This window comes from Melozone crissalis, unplaced genomic scaffold, assembly GCF_028551555.1.
Source record: "Melozone crissalis strain CALT ecotype California unplaced genomic scaffold, PUWL_Pcris_2 ptg000027l_1, whole genome shotgun sequence".
Lineage (NCBI taxonomy): Eukaryota > Metazoa > Chordata > Aves > Passeriformes > Passerellidae > Melozone > Melozone crissalis.
The window spans coordinates 12,346,164-12,366,626 of record NW_026535805.1 but is presented as its reverse complement, the minus strand read 5'-3'; the positions used below and the strand labels follow the sequence as shown (position 1 = coordinate 12,366,626).

At 36.7% G+C, this 20,463-nt stretch overlaps 1 protein-coding gene across 1 annotated transcript in view; it reads right to left on the bottom strand.

Moving 5' to 3' along the window:
* Nucleotides 1–4,036: 4,036 nt before the first annotated feature.
* The window catches only part of KIF6 (kinesin family member 6), a 151,044-nt gene continuing 134,617 nt past the window's right edge, over nt 4,037–20,463 (bottom strand). The window contains exons 17-21 of the mRNA XM_054280030.1: nt 16,393–16,474; nt 15,292–15,427; nt 13,715–13,806; nt 6,564–6,653; nt 4,037–4,199 (exon numbers count right to left, since the gene is read on the bottom strand). Coding sequence (XP_054136005.1) covers nt 4,037–4,199; nt 6,564–6,653; nt 13,715–13,806; nt 15,292–15,427; nt 16,393–16,474 — 563 coding nt within the window. The remainder of the gene's footprint in view (nt 4,200–6,563; nt 6,654–13,714; nt 13,807–15,291; nt 15,428–16,392; nt 16,475–20,463) is intronic.

The window sequence follows — 20,463 nt, the reverse complement described above, 5'->3', positions numbered from 1 at the left end:
AGTAGATCTGACTTTTATTTCAGTTTGCACATACTAAATTCTACTAAAGCTTACCAATTTATATGGTATCAGTGTTGACTTTGCAGAAAATTAAAATGCAAAAAAGGTACAACTTTAATATTTTTTAACTGATTGCATATTAATTGTTAATTTGACAAACATCTTCTGTGGGTTTGAACACAGCAATTCACCATCTACTTCTGTATAATTATGAATTTGACAAAGAATTAAGTATCAGCATGTATATAAAGAAATATACATCCTTGAGAATATGTGACTTCTGCCAATATATTGTTTTATTTTTATGTGACCAACCCATACACTTCTAAATGCATGACTATAAGATTATCACTAGCATGAAAAATGACAGCTTCAATATGGTAGTATGTCTATCTAAGAGAAATAGTTTGTACTTTGCATTGCAATTTTGATTTTAATTTGATGTGTAAAACAAATTGTTTCATAACTGGATATTATGCAATAAAATAGTACCAAGTCAATAGTGAAATTACACTGCATGTAAGACATAAATGCATTTAAATTTTCACATCTCATTGGTGTTTCAGAAGTATTCGCTTTGTTCTGTTTAAAGCCTATTTAGTGTAGTTGTTTCTTCTGAAACCTGTGTATTCTGGGAGGGTATGCATTTTGTACAACATTTAATCCATTCTGCACAACATTTAGTCCATTCAAATAAAAAGAAAACAGCTGGGAAATTTTGAGCTCTAGAATTACTTTCTAAAATACATTTTGTTCTTTATTACAATGCGATCTCAATATTCTAATAATCTGATATGAAAATTGTTATTCCTTGAGGGGGAAAACATCTCAAATGAAATTTTATGGAATTTTGTAACCCATTCACTGTTATTGAATGGATATCTCTTGATGTTCAATAGGTATAATTAACAAAGCCTCATGTGAATCAATGCAAAAAAACCCTACCAGCAGTAATAAACCTTTCCCAGATTAAAGATGCATAAGAGCATTAATACATTAGATAATTTTAACATTTAGAAATGTATAATGAATTCTCATAAACAAACATGTTTGGCAAACTCCTGATTAGTTGTTTCAGTTTTGTTAATCTTCATGCAAGGTGAAGATACTGAGTGCAAATACTCAAATATCTATTGTCAGAGAAATGGATTTTGCTGTCAAAGACAATTAAACCTGTACATCTGAAGTACTTACTTGTACCTGTTTCTAAACAGAAGAGGAAGGGAAAGAATAAAGGTCTCTCCCTGTTTCTAAAAGAAAATACTGGACTCTGACAAGAATTTCATTTGTTCCCCAAACCTGAAAGGAGATAAAAAAATACATTAGACTACATTTCAGGTTGCATTGTCAATTTTAAAACAAACTTCAGAAAGACAAAATAGAAGAAAGAAAAAAAAATCCTTTAATTTAAATCTTTAAAGGCACAAAAATAATTCATCTACTCTGCTGCATTTTCATTTCTCTACCCCAACATTGAACATGGCATCAAAAGCATGTTTGCCGAGAAGCCCTTTTCTAAAAAGCTTTCCAGTGTAGTGATTACAGTGGTGCCACAATCCCAGCAAGACCCTGTGTATGTACCTGCTTTAATTCTGCTCTGTTTAGAAAGCAAATGGTAATAACCCACAATCCCTGAGGTAATCTTTACTGAGACCTCTCATTCCCACCTCTGCATTACTGTCACCAAGGAAATTGAGCATTCCCATGCTTTCCATTTAGGAAACTTATTTTCCACTCTGTTGGCTTCTGCACACATTTCCCCCCTGCCCCACCTCTAATGTATAGTAGGGCCCCCAGCTTGCTTCTAAGATACTAATACAACAGTTTGAAAGGGTCAGGATCAATAAAGGAAAGAGCAGCAAGGATGCTGACAGTTTTTAAGCCCAGCAGACTTTGGCTTGGCTGACCCTCTGCTTCCTCGTGCTTCCTGCAGGGCACTGTGTGTGTAACAGCCATGCAGAGAGTGAATACATTTGCTTGCAAATGTAGAAAGGATTGTTGAACATCTCAGTTGAAGAGACTTTGGTAAGGAAGCGACAGAGCACTGAAGGGGGACTCAGCACACTTAGATTCTGTGTGGAAGTGTCTGACTCAGCTTAATGGCTCTGGGAAAATAATTTCTCTTTTGTTTTTCATATGTTTGAAATTTCTCAAGGAAAAATTATATGACTGATGACACAGTGTTTTTCTCCCAAAGTTTGAAGTGAGACTACATTCTTCTTCTACTTTTCCTCTCTACCTAACTCTACATCTGAGAGTTTTATTTTGTAGGGGTGGGAATGGGGACATCATAGCCCCCATCCCTGTCCCCTAAAAGAAAACCCTCTAGTTCTCCTCCTTTATCTTGCTAAATTAGAATTTGCAAACTTTATTTGCTCAATGGTTCATGCTATCAGCAGCTCCATCCCTTAAATCTGGAAGGTTTTGCCTTTCCTTACAAGGCAGAAAAGCCTTTTTTTATCTGCTAGGTTGACTTCAAATCCTTCTCAGAACTTGCTGCTGAGCAGTCTCTTGTCTGTGACACATCAGGTCCCTACACGTTTGCTGAACTGATATAGCCTCTTTACATTTTTATTCTCCTGCTCATACTTAGCAATTTGTTGAGTCATCCAGCCCTGCACTACCAGGAAGATCAAATGATACTCCATTTCTTTTTCATCTACTTAGGGCAGCTCATTTTGTCTGACTGAAATTCAGAATAATTTTAAAAGTGTTGACTGTCCTTTGTTCCACAAGAATACCGTTTATGACTTGGGGTCTAAATAGTTGTCAATGTTAATGTCTAGTCCCTTCTGAAACTGATGGATGATGCCAGGTGATAGCCACTGGCTGAAAACAATCAGGATGGAAAAGGCATTTGAGAGAGACATTCTTGATATGGTGTGATTTAGGAGATGATGATAGGATAAGACGGGCTCTTGTTAATTACATTACTCTACATCACACATTAAGTTAGATTTAGGCCTTCTGAAGGCCTGAAATATTTGTTGTAAGACATTTATCTCTAACTTTCTTTTGATGAGCTGCCTATAAATCCAGTTTAATTTCATTTGCAAAAGAAACCTGACCACAGCTTTTCTAAATAAAGACAAAAGGGATCCCAAAGCCTAAGTGTGCTAAATGTTTGCTTTGGATGAGTGTAGGGAGGTTGTTTTTTCAGCCAGTGTGTGTTTACCTGACAGTTTTCTGATAAGCAGTGTGATACCAAAGCCCCACTTTGTGACAGTGCTAACACCATCTGCCAGGTGCAGATAGCTTGTTGAAAAATGCTGTCGTCAGCACTGAAGTGCTGATGGAAAGTTATTGCTTCAGTAACCACTAACATGCTCATATTCTGTCTAATTGGTTGCTGCCACTAAAAACTATTATTCAGGGGGAAAAAAAAAGGCACAGGTCATTTTTCTTTGTCATAATAAATTTTAGGTTACCTTGGACTGCCACTGTTGTTTATTTATTGCTTTCTGCTTCCTGCCAATTTTACTTATCTACACTCTAGAGTGAACTTTATTACCTTCCTATGATTGCTCTTGGTATCTGATTCAATGACAAATACTCATAGAAATTTTCATTAGACCTTGACATAGTGAAATACCTGTTAAGGATATTTTCTTTTCCAGGCACAGTGGGCCAGTTGGCCTCCTGAGGCAGGGGTACAGTGCAATCATTTGAGTTATCTTTATTTGCTTTCAACTGTTACAACTAAATTTGTACCAGATGAAAACCAGGGCACACAGTTTAAAGAAAATCTATAGAGAAAAACTTGGATCATCAAGGAACCACATTCAAATGCATTTGCTTAAGGGTAAAATAATGTACTGTGCAGGTTGCACAGCCATGTATGCCCCAGACATTCACTGATGGTGGCTTAGTAAAACAGAGAGCCTTCATAGTTTTTCACTGCAGCATTGAGCCACTTAAGAAATACATGTGAAGAACCTCAAGTGTTTAGAATGGATGAGAACATAATGTAATATAACTGAAGCCAGAATCAGTTTTCACTTGCATCAGTGTAATGTGGACTAAAGCTATTTTGACTTCAAAATGCTGTCCTGGAGATTTTGGTTTGGCTTTCTATATTTTGACAGGATTTACCTTTCTTCTGGAGGATGTTCTGTCTTGCTTTAATGAAAGCTAGGATGTCAGCATCAGCCTGGCTGTCTCCAGTCAGAGGAATAGATGTACTTGAACTTGGTGGAGTCCTGAAATAAGAAAGCATGCGTGTGAACTCAAGGGAGTAAGAAGGTTAATTTTTCTGTCTCCTCTTTTTTTCACCATAAAGGATTTTATTTTTTAGGTGCATTGTTAAATATGGCACAGTTTAGCAGAGAATTGATCTCAGGACTTCTTAATGGTCTTATGTAGGTTCCTAAGATTAGCCACCATCTCTTTAGTATGGGAAGGCTACTTGCTTATCAGCTATAGACCTCTCACAAATGATTAAAAATATTGTAGTGCTGAGTCAAAGACTTAATTCCCAAGTGAAAAAGCTTAATGTAGTGAGCTTACCAAGGAAATGATGCATGTGACTATGTCATGTGTTTGCTTGCTTCAGGCTGTTATACATCTGACCAGATCAATAGAATTTTTGCCTACTGTGGGGAAGTTAAGTTTTCATACACAGAAGTAAACAATCACGTGGTACTCAGGACATTATTGAATTTGCAGGGAAGTGCCCTGACGAAGGCAGGAATGATGCATCTGACTCCATGTTCTCAGAAGGCTAACTTATTACTTTATTATACTACATTAAAGAATACTGTACTAAACTATACTAAAGAATACAGAAAAGATACTAAATACTGAAAAGATAATAATGAAAACTCATGACTCTTTCCAAAGTCTCAACACAGCTTGGCCATAATTGGCCAATGAGTCAAAACAACTCACACCAGAATCCAATGAAACAATCATCTGTGGGTAAACTATCTCCAAACACATTCCACATGAGCAAAACATGGGAGAAGCAAATGAGATAAGTACTGTTTTCCTTTTCTCTGAGGTTTCTCAGCTTCCCAGGAGAAAAATCCTGGGTGAAGGAATTTTTTCAGAGAATGTGAATGCCACAGGACATCTCCTGACAGACCAAATCCTTTGTGCTACGGAATCTCCAGGCCCAGCTGAACTCATGTACCTATGCTGTTAAATCATTGACTTATGACTGTTTTTGACAGATGCTCTGGCGGTGTAAGATGATGTAATACAACGAAGCTGTTCTAATTGGCTGAGAAAGCTAAGAATTTTCACCTGCATCTTTAAACTTATTTAAAGATTGGGAGAGGAGAAATACAGCAACAAAAATTACAATACAGAAGGACAAGGGGAACTGAAGGGAATTTTTTTTGTTTTTACATATCATACCTCTGTAATTATAGTTATTTTCACTGTTCCATACTGACTGCAGCAGTAGGTGGTTTTTATGACCTATGCAGCAGTGTAATATCCTTGTCTTTGTGCTACTAATTAAGTTCTCAGTTGCTGAATCAGTGAACCAAAATGAAAAAATAAAGAAGAAATTACTCTGAACTTAAAACTCCCCTATTTTTATGTAATTTACAAGGTAATCACAGAACACCAATAAGGGACTGTTCTTGATTGATTTTGATTTACTTAGCAACAATACAAAAAATAAAAACCCACAGTATATTGAGCAGGTACTCTCTAAATTCCATTTTAGCTTCTATTTTTCTTCTGCTTTTCTTAAACCCAAATGCAATTTAAAACATTAGGTTTTGGGGGATGACATTTTCCACAATTTTTTTCTACTCTAGAAATAGATTGTTTTGGAAAATGAAAGAAAAAAAAACAACCTTGTGCTTTCTTCTTACTAAAGCAGTTGGAAAAACAGTAACTTGACCATATTTTCCTAAGGGCATTGATAGCCAGAACTGTTGAGCACAATAAGAATATAACTCTCTCTTCTGGAAGCAGAGTGACTTGGCGTAATGTTTCAGCAGGAGAAAAGAACTTGGAAATAAACACGCTAGAAAAAACAGAGAGGCTCAAAACCCTAGTAGTTTCTGTTAACTTGATAAGCTAATTTTCACAAAGCAGTTCCTCTTTTGAGAAAACATGACATATAACCTTTGCCAAGCCTGAAACTGTTGCCTTTTTATTTTAATAGAATAGTTTGTGGGAGGGAGATTAAAAATATTTTAAAGATAAAATCACAAGTATGAAAAAATCTCTGCCTGCATTCTACAATTCTTCAATACATACACACTGATTTCTCTTATTTTCAAATGTTTTTATTTACTCTTTCAGATTTCCTTTCTCTGAGAAGGCTGGGAAGGCACAGTCATGAATATTCATAAGTTTATAGAGGAAAAAGCTTCAGGCCAAACATGAAACCACCTTTGTAATACTGATGAAGCAGCAGATTGGTGTAAAGCTATGTGGCAGCCTGCAGTTGGTTTGGAGGTTAGAGGAAAATCTGCAATTTGTAAAATTTTTTATTTTTATATTTCAAGGAGACTGTTTTTGAATAGATGGATGGAGGATTGTGAAGGCATTATATGATTTTGTACTTTGCTCTTTCCTCTGAGTAGCTAAGGTATAGTTCTTACCTTGTTTTTAAAGTTGGGCTACCAGAAGTGACTGAATTGTTTTTCACAGGTGGATCTTCATTAGGGCTCTCTCTACTGGTGTCTGCAAAACTGAATGGGAAATGAAGAAATGAAGGAAAAAGAAGGAAATAAAAGAATATAGCCCTTGTGTAGGCAATATTAATATGTACACTAACTCAGTATGTATGAGTGTAGAATAGAAAACATCTTTTGTTTTTCAAAATTTAAAATCTATGTAAAACACTTGTTTACTGAAAGATTTTCATTTTAATCCATATGATGATTATGTTTTTGTAGAGAATGTGGCTATGAAAGAATGACAAATACCTTCACAAAAAATATACTTTTAGTATTTGCCTTCTAAGCCAGACTTGTAAAGCACTTTGATATATACGATGTACAGTTTGTAATGGTATATTTAGTTCTTAAACTGAGTATTAGCCAAGTGAGGCCCTTGCTCATTTTCTATTCTTTCTTTAGTCAGGCAAAGTTGTTACGAAAATCAGCGAGGGACTGGGTAAAAACTCAGTGAGGACTTTGGGATGGGGCTTGTTGATGATAGCCAAATATATTGCAAACAGCTGCTGTGCATTCCTGCCTCTGCAGATATCATTATCAAGGAAGCTCACTGTTGGGGAGATGGTTTTCCACCACTGGATATCTAGAGACTCTCTGCTTTTCTTGGGAGTTGCACATACTGCCAGATCTGGTGCCGATCTTAGAGTGGAAAAAGTAAATTACTCAGTGTAAGGATTTTTCCAGTAGATGGCAGGATTGGCAAGTTCTTGCTTTTCTAACTCTGCAGTAGTTTATTCATTGTTGGCTGATGAATTGATATTTCTGGCAGAGAACTTGAAAAGGGAAAGAAATTTATTACTAAAATTTTACTGTGTTACACTGTGCCAGGTTCAGTTTTGCAGCAGATATTGTGCCCAGGAGTATAAGTCATTTTCAGCTGAACACCTCCAGGTTTGCTGAATGATTCTCTTTAACTCCTCGAGTCCCACACCATTCACACCTGCCTAATTCAACTAAAACAATATCTTATTTAATGTCAATAATATTCTGAACTTTATTACATCTACATATTACAAGAGCTAGAAAGGATGTGTGATATTATTACCTACTATGTGGTTCAACAATATCTGGGAACCTTATATTGTCATTCTGCTTTAGGATTTCCTGAACACTATTTCCACTGATTTGGCAGTTCTTAAAAATGAAGTGATTTAGTGTTTTAAATTCAGTTTTCTAAAAGGCCTCTGTGTCTGTGCCCTGAGATACTGAGGCATCCAAGTCACATAACCGAGGTTTAATAAATTGCTCCACATCAACTGAACCATAGCAACCATCTCTGACTCTATTCTTAGCCTACAACAAACATAAAGTAATGTGACTTAATGTGATTCTTTTTTATTGCTTTTTTAAAATTAAAATAAGCATCTTTGCTTTCTCTTTGCCATGCACAAGATGTATAATTTTACAAATACTGTGAGTCAGCTGAAGTATTTTAAAGTTGCAGTAGTTTACCTATTTGAATTCTTTTTTTCCATTGTAAAAAAAAAAAAAATTGCCCAAAATTGTTAAATCCCCATTTGAAAGGGATTTGGATTTAGACTGATTTAAAAAAACCCCAAACCCTATATACTAAGGTGTGGCATGGTTAGAACTCCAGGGATGTCACTTTCTAGTACATTCCTGGACCCAAGGACAATATGGCAAAACTTGCCTCAGGGTGCTCTGGGAGAATTGGCACCCACGGAAAGCCATATTAAAAAATCCACTTAGACTGAGTGGGATGATGCCCAAAATCAGGAAATTAACGTTACTGCACTTAGAGATGGACCTTCATGTCCTATCCAGTGCCTGTGGGGTTGCAAGCAGACATTTTTATTGTGGGATGCAAACTGTTCTTCTGCAAGTTAAGGAAATTTATAAGGAAGCTTGGAACTATTTTTTTTAAATGACCCAAAGTTCTGCTACCATGTAAGAGGTTAGCAATTAGTGTGCTAATCAAACAAATGAGTCCATCAGTTTGGCACAACTCAAATCCATCTCTTATATCCTAGAGATTTCTCTGATTCCTAGGCTTGAGGGATAGTCAGTATGGGGATAACTTGAATCCTTCATACTGAAGCTCTGACACTGACATTGCAAGATAAGTTGAATCATAAGGGGACAAAAGAGTGTAATTCTGCTGTGCAGTGGTTTGTACATTCAGATACAACTTGTTCCTAACCTGTTCTTAGAAGTCAGGACCCTCCTTATTCATCTGAGTGTTAGATGCTGTTCTAGTAATGCAAAAAATTGAGAAATGTTCTAGTAATTCTTTAGATTTAATGGCAAGTCATTATGCCAGCATGGGGTGGAGATAATAATACCCCTCTCTGTGTGACCAGCAGGAAGGACTGGACATCTCAGGAGGCTCCAACAAAGCCAAACAAAACCATGCCTGACACACTTTAGTGTGATAAAAGTCTTCTTCAAGCAAGGGGTTGATCCAGAGATCTCTAGAGGTGCCATTCAACATTTCTCTAATGTGCAAACAGGCATTTCTGGATCACATTTTGGGTTTGGGTGGATGTACAAGGTATGTAAGTCCTGTGTCTGTCTGTCACCCAAGCTTTAACCTCTAACATTTTTCAGCTTGTTTTGACAGTGTATGATTCCCATTTTCATTCTCAATCTATCTGATTTTTCCATGAGTTGAATTTAAGAAATCTCAAAGACTGTTTCCTGACAACTTCAGTAAAATTCCTACTTTTTCAGGAGATTAAAGATAGTCTGTCAACTTTATATGTCTGTTTGTTTTTATAACCTGGTACCTGATGTTTCCCCCAGTGGATAACTTTCTTTTTTGGGGCAGTTTCAGGGGGAGAATCCTCTGTTGAGGGTACATTTCTCAGCCAGGCATGGGGCAGAGGTCATAGAGATGAACACAGGGTTGCAGCAGAGTTTCCCTTGCTGCAGGAACCCAAGGAGCAGAGACAACTGACCCATGGACTGATCAGCTCCATCAAGTACACAGGGTACAGGAGCTGCAGAGATGATGCATGTCATGGTATGAGTGCTTAATTTGCCAGCTGAAAAATAATGGCAAATCAGGTAGATTAAAATGGAAATTGAAAATTTGAAGTTGTGCAACCTCTGTAATGTTAAAAAACCCTCAGCTGCAGTTGTCCAATTATCTGAGTTTTGGACATGAGGGGAACAGATGTTCAGTGTACAGACAGGAAAGATTCAAGCTGCTAAAAGCTGAGCATTTTAGTAGCTGGCTACAAAATTAAATTTGGCCTAACTTGCAAATTCATAGATGTATTGTTCCAGTTGTTACCAAAGAACATGAAAACCTTTGAAATGTCACTAATTGATGATGTTATTCCCAGATTATGTTTTTATCATTATGTAACACTGCAGAAAATTGGCAGGAATAAAAAATGATTAGACAGAAAATGCTGTAAAATATGTAAACATTGACTTTGTTTCATGCAACATTAATATAGGGGGTAACTGTTGCAATCCAGGACAGTAATTGTTAAAAAATCTGATGCTCAGAGTCATCAGACAACATGAAGATTTATTTGAAAATGGTTCCAAGGGAATTTAAAGTGCCAGGAACACTTTGAATAAGAAACAGAACGGCCGAGGGGTCTGAGGTTGAACATACTGTGGGGCTTTCTGGAATAGGACAAATGAGATGCAGTAAAAGGAAATGAGTGAGGTTAAGAAAGATTGACTGAGATAAAAAGGAATGCATTCATTCTAGGAGGAGGAAAAAAATCCAAAATTTTTATAAGATTTTAATAACTATCTAAAATTTATATGATTCAAAGGGAATACAAGAACCGTTCAACACTACTGAAACAAAATGTTCAGTGAGAGAAGCAATTCGAATAGACAAGGATCTGATAAATTCCTTAAATGAATGCCATTGTGGGAGAGACTGTATGAGGAAGAACAAAAGGCTGTGTTTGAATTCTGAATGCGTGGAGCACATAAGGAATCCTGAGCCCAATGTGTATTTTCAGACTTCTTGCAGACTTGACAGGAATCCATTAAGAGACATAAACATATATACAGTGTGAGTTCAGGCAGCACCACAGCTTTCAGATCTCACTGACTGAGGCAGAAATGGTCACTATTCAACTCTTTTATTAACATAGACCCATTTCAACACTTTAACAATTCAGCCATTTTTTCAACTGAAAAAAGAGACATATTTGGCCATGGATCAAGTACCTTTTAGGTGTGTGTATCCTTCTTAAGCCTCGAAAGGATTACCAGCCTCCCTTCTCTGTTATTTTAGTTATAAATTAACTTAGTATGAAATAAAATTTGAGCCTTCCCAAGGCTTAATTTTCTCTGGAAACATGACATATTAGGAGTGTCAAACAATAACAATGCACACAAGTCATACACTAGAAGGTGATCAAAAGACCTTGTTCAAACACACAAAGATTAGGAATACACCTGTGTCTTTCGCATGCTGAGTTATATAAATTATTATTGCTAGCCTGAAGATTGTATTTACATCCATTCCCATTCAGGAGTTTGTCTGAATGTTTTTACTGCATGCTTACTCTGTCAATAGCAGTCTTAGAATTTAGCATACATAGTTTTAGATCTTATACTTATTGAACACACCTGTTAACTGAATTCCATCTTGGAAACAGGTTTTATTTACACCACATTATATCAAACATAATTTATGTCAGCTTTTGCTTTGGTGGCTGGTTATTCTGCTGGGTGAAGACAGCAATATCATTCCAAAGAGAGATGGCTGATTTTTAAACAGGTTAGAAAAAAAGAGCCATTTGTGTCTCAGGAAAATAAGCGCCTGTAGCCTGGATTCATTCTACACAATTATGGGAAGTGGTAAGTAAAGTAGCTGTGACAACTGGGGCCAAAGAAATCCTTGGGAAATAAATATTCTACTATTTTATTCTTTTAAAGTCTGAAATTTGAAACCGTTACTCTAAAATGTTATTGACTTGGGTAGGGGAAAAAGTAAATTTTCATGCACAGTGGGAGGTTAAGCCTGTAGCTCCTGCCTCAGAACAAGCAGAAATAGTGTTTCTACTTCCATATACATGCCACTAGAAATGTACCTGAGTAAAATATGTTTAAACAGCCTAACATAAAATAATATCAACTTTCTAGAACCACAGGAAGGAAAGAGTGCTTGACTTTTAAAGATTATTGCAAGAATATTGATAGAGATGGGAAAATAAAACTACATTCATCCCAATTCCCTCCACAATTTTAGTTCCAGAAGATAAATATTCTGTGTCTGTGATATTTATGCAAGGATCATCCAGTCAGCCTCAGTCAATATGCCCATTACTTAGACACAGAGAAAACTGTTCACTGTAAAGAACATCTGCTTTTTGCAGGGGATCGTGGGGCAGTACAGGACTCTGAAGTAAGCTTGGCAGCTGAAAGCAACCATGCACCTTTCTCTATTCTAGTCAAAATGCCAGATGGACTTTCCTTAGACTTGTCCTCCAGTAATAAATATGAACACTAAAGGCATTGGATAGAAAAGCTTAAAAAAACATAAAGAAATCAGTTATGCAATTTTGTTTCTGAGCCAGGGTAGGGAAAGGAGGATTCACCACTGCTGGAGGCCAGTTCCCCATTGCACTAGAAAGTGCCTGGGCATTACCATATGCTCTTTTTAGTCCAAGAATTTTTAATTAGAATGAGAAAGGCATTGCTCTCCTGAGCAATGCATCAGCACACCAGGATTTGTTGCTCCCAAGATCAACGGGGCAGAGGGGTTGTGCAAGAGATGCTTAGTTCAAAGGACAGTGTAGAGAGTGACAGTCATGGATAAATTCCTTAAATGAAAGCCATTGTGGCTTTCATAAGTACATAAGTACAGGTGAACCAGACCCTGAATTCCTTCCTTCTGTCTTGTCAATTAACTACTTCTTAAAGAAATTATTGAAGATGTTATATTTACACAAATTGCTTGAGCTAATTTGGCTGAATTTGCGCTAAACTGGACCAAAAATGCTCTCATGTTCTGGTCTGTGAGCTTTTCTCTGGGACAAGTAACCTTCAGCCTTAGACCAGAGATGAACAGCACAGATTAGGCCTAAAACCATTTGCAAAGTGATTAATGCCTAAGTCTTGAGAGGACACTGGAAAAGAACCAAAACAAAGTAGACAAGACTAGAGTTGATTTTCATCAGTTTGACAGATCTGAAAATGTCTTGTCAGAAAACTTTAGAGGACTATGTTTATCATTTTCTATACTGATTATGGAGCATTTACTATGGATACATGAAAGTGTTAAACAAAACTTTGAAGTTATTTTACAGTTTTAAGAAAACAGTAAAACATAATTTATGCAGATGACTGTCATAAAAATGTAGGTAAAGTCACTCATCAGAGGAATGTTAATTGCATAACAAGGAGGAGAGGCAGAAAAAGAAAGCAAGAGAAAGGTGAGGAGGGAAAGAGGAATAGGGAGGGAGAAAGAAGGAAGGGGAGAGAACACCTCCATTTATTGTCCTTGAATATGGAAACCTGCACAGTCAGGTATGTGATTTCTTGCACACTGCTTTCCCTGATGGTTATGAAAAACCTATTACTACAAATATAAGTTAGAGGTTTTAAAATCAGAGGTGATTGTTGATGAAACAACTAAGATGATTGCATTTTTCTCCTGTATATGACACATCCCCATCTTACAATATCAAATATAATATCATTGTGGAATAATATGCTGCATAAATGTAGTACTATGACATTTTTCAGGAGCAAGTCTATCTAGGATATGTATGAACGAATTTTTAAATCTTTTTTGTTTTGAAGTCCCCTGCATACATCCCAAAGGAGGTACAGTCTCCTCATCCACAAAACTGACTGCTAACAGGCCTACCTTTTTTAGCTGTTGTGGGGCCCCTATAGAAAAGTTTCCAAGGTTCCAAGACAAACATATCAAAAGAACTGAGGTCCTACCTTCAATAAGACTTCCAAATAACTGAATAATAAAATTTCATTTTTTACACAATTGTTTCTGCTGCAACTGAAAATACAGTGTTTCAGTGTAGTATTTGCAAAAGCATTCTGGACAACTTCACTTTTATTAAAAGTGCATTTTTTTCCCATGTAAGGAAGGAAAAGAAAAATAAACAATTTACCTGATAGGTGATAGGTGCTGTGAGGATCTGATAAGCTGTGGATAAACAGGATTGACAGTATCTGGTGAGGCAACCATCTCTGGCTTTTCCTCCTGGGTTTAGATTGAAAAACAAAATTATCAGGCTAGGATTTTTTTAAAGTGCTTCATATTGGCCTATAAATTTCAGCAATAACAAGGTAAGCAATGACTCATTCAGAAAACACAGAGGCTGAATCACACAGTATTTTCTCCACTTGCACAAACACTTCTGAACAAAGAGAAAAGTTTTTAGGGTTGGTTCAAGTATTTTTAAGATCAAGTTACAGGTTTTTAATATGTTACAGCATATGTTCACTGATTTCAGTTTCTTAGGGAGCTCAGATGTATAGATAGGTCAAGATCTAAGAAATCAATCCCAATTATGTTTTCCAGTTCTCTAATCTTCTATTGATGAATCATGAGAGGTTGAACTATGGAACTCCCCTTTTAAGGGATGGAGAAAAATGTGCTGCTGTATATTCAAGAATATTACTTGCAGTGCTTTGAAAAGCCTAAATATTTAGACAGGAGGGTGACTAAAACGTCATCTTCTTTGCCACCTATATGGTTAGGGATTTTAACTGGAAAAGTATTTGGTCAGGATAACTTGCAATTAGGCTGCTTAGATGGCAATATATGGATAACTAAGTTCCCAGTGTTAAGTTCTGCATTTATTTTAGGCTGTTTTCTTAAAAATATGGTTTAAATCTATACTCATGAGAATTAACCAAATATAAGCTAAAACTTTCTTTCTTTATAACAACATTTCCTCAAGGAGTAAATCTTCTCTTCCAGTTAATAATAAATGATATGGGATGGACTGCACTCACCATTCTTTTTCATGAGGCTGATGTACGTTTCATGGCCAAGCTTTGCTGTGAGTTGCTGTGTCACTACTCAAAGCCATTTAAAAAGTGTCAGAAGGGGAGCACCAGAAAGCTAGGTTGTTTCAATAGAGTGTAGTTTTCAGACTGATTGTGTTATGAACTTCCAATACACTGGTTAAAATGACAGGTCTTTAGTTAATTTTTACACAAGTCATTGCATTAGTGCACTGGTGGACTTAAGCTAGAGAGTGAGGAAACACTGTGATGGGAGCTGATGACCCTCCTGGGAGCCTAGGGAAGCTGAAAAGTTACTGGAGTCTTTGCAAGCAAAGGAAGCTAAAAATTAACTATATTTGCTGCAAAAAATGCTGATGAAATTATAAAAACTATTTTTGCTAGAAGTAAAAAAGATTATTTTTTGCAATCTGATAATATTCTTTCAGAGTTGTTACCATTTTGGGCCCATACTTCCCTACTAATCAAGTTGTTTGGGAGAACATCAAAAAGAAAATAGAGCAGGAAAAAAAATGGGTTTGATTTTTTTTTAGCTCCACACAAGTATAATTCACATTACCTTTGTCCAAGTCACTTTGGCATAAGTACAGGTGAACCAGACCCTGAATTCCTTCCTTCATACTCCTTTCTGTCTAGTCAATTAACTACTTCTTAAAGAAATTATTGAAGATGTTATATTTACATGAAAATGGAAGAAATACAAATTATTTCATACCTGGAATTTTTTTGCCTCTTCAGACCACCAGACTTCAAAGTCTTTTTGCACCTTCATCTTCACTTTTTCCATAAGAAGCTGCAGGTGCTCAATCTCTACCTTCAGTCCTTTGAAACGACTGTACACTGTTTTATAGCTAATGTGAGAAGAAGAAAGTGTATTACAGATTTTCCAACATATATCTGAACAAAGGTAAATCCTAGCTAGAACTGTTAGAGATTTAAACTATAAAATAATGTATAATAATCACAGATCCAGAGGACACAGACAGATGGTAGAAGGAAACATCTCATATTTTACAAAAGCTTCACAGGACAGTAAGTGCAAGAAACTTATTCCACAAACCCTTTATTTCATAAAGAAGTTAGTGAAATTCAAGTGGGATCAACATTGATTAACAGTTAAAATATGGGTTCAATCAACTATGGAAATTATTTCTTTTGAATTCTCAACATGTTACCATTAGTAAATAACTGGTATCTGGGATTCAGATAGGAGCTGAGACTGGTTCCCCTGTCAGATGGAAGCTTCATTACCGTCTTGGCTATTAGACACTCGGAGATTTACCAGGAATATGAAAGAGCCAGAAGTTTCCTCAGAGATTGTGAATAACAAATGCTAGCAAAATACTTCATACTGATATCCTTGTATCTATTTTTTTAATCCTCCTGGCAAGGATTGGTTAACCAATGTGTAATCTGCATATTATTTACACTTAGTGAGGTCTGTATAACCTAAAGGCTTTCTTTAGGTCAAGAAATGCAGGACTTTTCTGAATCAACCCAAAAGGCTCACAATACATTTGTATTCAAACAACAAGTTGCAAACACTAATCCTCAGGGAGGACATTAAGCTGTTTTTATTTATTTTTAACCTTTAGCTCAAGCATAAATTTTAGCTCTCTCATCTACTGTGGCATCTGACAGACAAACCAACAGCATATACACAAATTTAGAACTATTAGTGAACCACAAAGCTGATATTTTTAAAATGTCAGAGAAAACCCTGAGGGTAACTGTGTGCATAGAATTGTAATTGGAATATACTATGAGTATAATTTATCTTCTGAAGGATGGTAGAAATCTGAGGCAAAAGTAGTACCTTTTTTTTTCTTCTTCAATTTGCATTCGAAGATTCTCTTCCACTGGATCAAACATTGGTTCTTCAGAAGGATTTAAAACAGCTACAGGGTAAATCAGATTTTAGCAATGACTATATGGTATCCAAAGAAGCAACTTCTGATTAGAATAAAAACTAGCTTTTAAGAGGCAGTTAATGAAATTGGGGTGATTAACCATTTCTCTCTTCTGGAAATGCTTCTTCAAATTCCCTATTTAGGCCTTACTTAGTAGAGGACATAATCAATAAATAGTAATTTGAATCAAATTGCTTATAACTGGGTTTTTTCATCATTAAAGATTGGAACAATAATTTTAGCTATAAATAAAAACAAGTTAAACATTCATATTTGGCACAAAACACTATCAAATGTGTTCAACCACTTTTTACAATGGTTTTGGCAACAAAAAAAGGACCAGAAGCTGTTGCAAAGAGAAGAGGCATCAGTAGCTTTTGAAAGAGAAATTTGGAAAGCAATAAATTAGTATATGTAAGGAAAATATCCTTACATATGTGAGAAAATATTTTATATATATATATATATATATATATATATATATATATATATATGTATATATATACATACTTATATTAGTATATATAAGGAAAATATCCCTTTATATCCTATGTGAGAAAATTTTCAAGGTAAAGGATAACTAAGGAAATACCTTAAGAGTAGCCTAAGTTAGCAGCTTATGATTTCCCTATCCTGTAACAGAGGTAGTTAACATGCAATACACAATATGCTTATTCTGAGAGATTGTGAAACAGTCTTTCCATCACGGTTTATATGTTCAGTGGTGAAAGGAAATGTAAAGTTACCTACTAATGTTACAACAGTTTCTGTTTCTGGGATGAATGAGAAGAGGTTTACGTTCCCAAGAAAATACGTTTGACCTTTTTAAGTCAAGGAAAATTTTTAAAAACCAAAAGATTTGCTGTACAATACACACAAGTTTCCACCCCAACTCTTATTTCTGCAAAGAAAATAAATCCTATGTCAGTCTGTCACAAGGCCTCTTCAAGGAGAGGAATTCTGTCTGGAACAAGAGGGCGGCAGTGACCCCTCTCTGCCTGTCAGCACACCTGCTGAAACCATTAATCTTTAGTAGTAGCACCCTATAGCTTAATACAGATGATGTCGAAAAGCATTTTATTTCATTACTTAGCTAAAGCATGTTAATACAGACAGTCAAGGTGGGCAAAGCCCATGCACGAGTCTCATTTCATACATTGAAAGGTCTTGCTGTGTGTGATAACAAAGGAGGATAGGGTGAATACATTTGTGGTGGTGAAAGTACCCTTAAAAGATAAACTGCTTGAAATGTTAAAGTGAACAAACAAGACAAGAGGTGGAGGAGATGATACAACAGTGACATTGTGTAAGTTATACCTGAACTTAACAGAGAACAAAAAGGTCATCGTAACTGTGCCAGAACCTTTAAGGCAAGGAGCAAATCTTTCCATGATTACAAGGGATGAGGATTTTCTGATTTCTCACATATCATCCCCAGGAGAAGGCATAATGTGGGAAAGCACAGCTGCAGATGGAACTGGTGGGGGGACTCTCATTGCAGAGCTCCTGAGGCTTCATGCTTTTCTGAACTTCATGAACACACAGCAGCCAGGCTTGAGGGAAATGTGCTCTTGTGGAACAAACTGAAATGATTTAGGGAGTTACTGGCTCTCAAGTGAGCCATGCTCACAGACCATGTGAGAATCCTTGTTCTGTTTCCATGAATATTCCAGCCAGACCTAGTGTGAGCCAATTTCAGGTTAAAGGGGACTCTCCTGAGCATGCTGAAGTGCATTTGTCCTATTTGCACAACCTGTGACTGTGACTGAATTCAGGAGGCAGCAGCTCTAGCAGCTTATAATGAAGGGAAATTACACAGAGTAGAAGAAAGTAACATCTTAAAATTGTTAATGCTGTTTCTGATGTGAGGACTTCCCTACATGAAAACATCACCAAATTCTGCTGTTGTTAGAGAGTGATACAAGCCAGAGTATAGCTTTCCTTCCTTGGTTTATTAGGACATCTAGTACTTGGAAAAATATTTTTATATTAGCTCTGAAAGGTCAGCCAAACTTAGGCAAAATTTTGTCACTTGTATATAAAAACAGCAAAAGAATTGTTTTCTTTCTGCTGATTACATGCTGCAGATGGGATTTTTTGGTTGCATGTTACCTTCAGAAATAATAATAAAGCCTTTTGTATGAGATGAAAACCTTTGTCATAAACAGGGTGCAGCATCCTCACCCATGAATGCAAGTCTGCCCATTACCCCTAGCTGGTGATGAAAGGCAGAAGCACAGCTGTAGACAAGGTGAGCAGCAGAGTTTTGTGAATGGAAAGAGATCAGTATACTGCAGGCTGGTGTGGCCCCAGCAGCAGAAATAACATCAGATAAATGGCTAAAACTTACATATCCCTGTGCACATCACTGAGCTTGGGTCACAAAAGCAGAAGAGATCTGATCACAGTGTCAGGTGAAGTCCAGTAGTAAGTCAAGTCCAGGGCATGCCTGCCAGGGCGCTGCTTTGTAAGTTCTCCAGTGTCTTTTCCCAAGCTGTTGTAATGTCCATTTCAGTTTCTTGTCATGTCTGCTCATAGCAGCAATATGTTTGTGAACTGAACAACATTCTGCTCTAAAGACTAGACCTTTGGAATATACCTACTGTAATATATACAAGGGATCATGGCTCTTTCCTGATGTTCCAAGCAAAAAGACACCTAAAGTCTGGTGGATGGTATTTCAACACTTATGTTTCCTGCTACTTCTGCCTTCTCCTCATTCCCTGCTACTTCTGTTCTCCCTTCTCCTCCTCTTTACCTTTCCTGATGAATCCCTGCAGTGGCCTCCTTCTGCCCTATGGCCTCTGCTGCCTCACACCCCTCTCCTCTTACCAGTCCAGGCAATTTCAGCTACAGCTGAAGAAAGGAAGCTAAGGCAGAGGTTACTGGCTCACTGTATCTCATATCTAATGTTAGCATTTTTCAGTACATAGGCTCAGTCATTTTATAATAATGTTGGGGGGACACAGAATGAATAGACTGTAAAACATAAAAAGCATACTATTTACTCACAAATTCAATTTAGACACCTAAGAAAAAAATTCTTTTGGCTACAGCTTTTTTTCCTCTAAAGAGTTTATTGTATATATCTACCTTCCCATGCAGAAACAGAAAATATATATTAACCACACATATACCAAGTACACTGAGGTTATGAAGCACTGAAAAATCGTGACATCAGCTTTGCCCACATGCACAAAAAAATTTGCAATACATTAAAAGATGTAGTAGAGGTGCTACTACTAAAATATTAACTATCAAATATAATTTCTGCAACTGCACAGAACACAAAGTGGTATCTGCTTTGTTCAGTCAGGATTGACTTTTAATTCATTGTTTGACAGTTTGTCATATGAAACTCAGCTGCACAGTTTAGATCTAGGCTTTTAGTGCATCAGCTGAGATGATTTCATTCAGTTGGAGTGTAATACCACATGCACTTTTCATGCCCCAGTGACTTCTCCTGGGCAACGAATGCAGTTGCTGCAATTTAATCCTGGATAATGCAGCCCCAGGTTTCAGGGGTGCAGGGAGGTATGACATGCATGCTTAGGAAGACATTGGGTCTGTGTACACTAGGGGCATCAGTTGGCACCCAGTTCTGTACAACAGAACTATTTTGGCAGCAGTCAGCAATGTACTGATAAAGAATACTAGTTTCTTTACATTAACATAATTGCACATAGAGCTGAGTGGCAAAAATTATGAATCTTAAGTCATGAAGCCTTTTTTAAGAACACTGAGTCCTAAGATGTAAAGAAGAGACTGGCAGTGCTACACTTGGTAGGCAAATAGCTGGCAAATTTGATGCTTACTTTAAAACTAACTGTTTTTGCTTCGTCTGTTTTTGTTTCATCTTCACATCCAACCCATTTGGTGAAGTGAGCACAGGATACAACTGATACCAGCTGCCCACACAGAGATGAAGGTGAGCTCTGCATGAGGTGACAGTTCATATGATAAGGGTTTGTAATTTT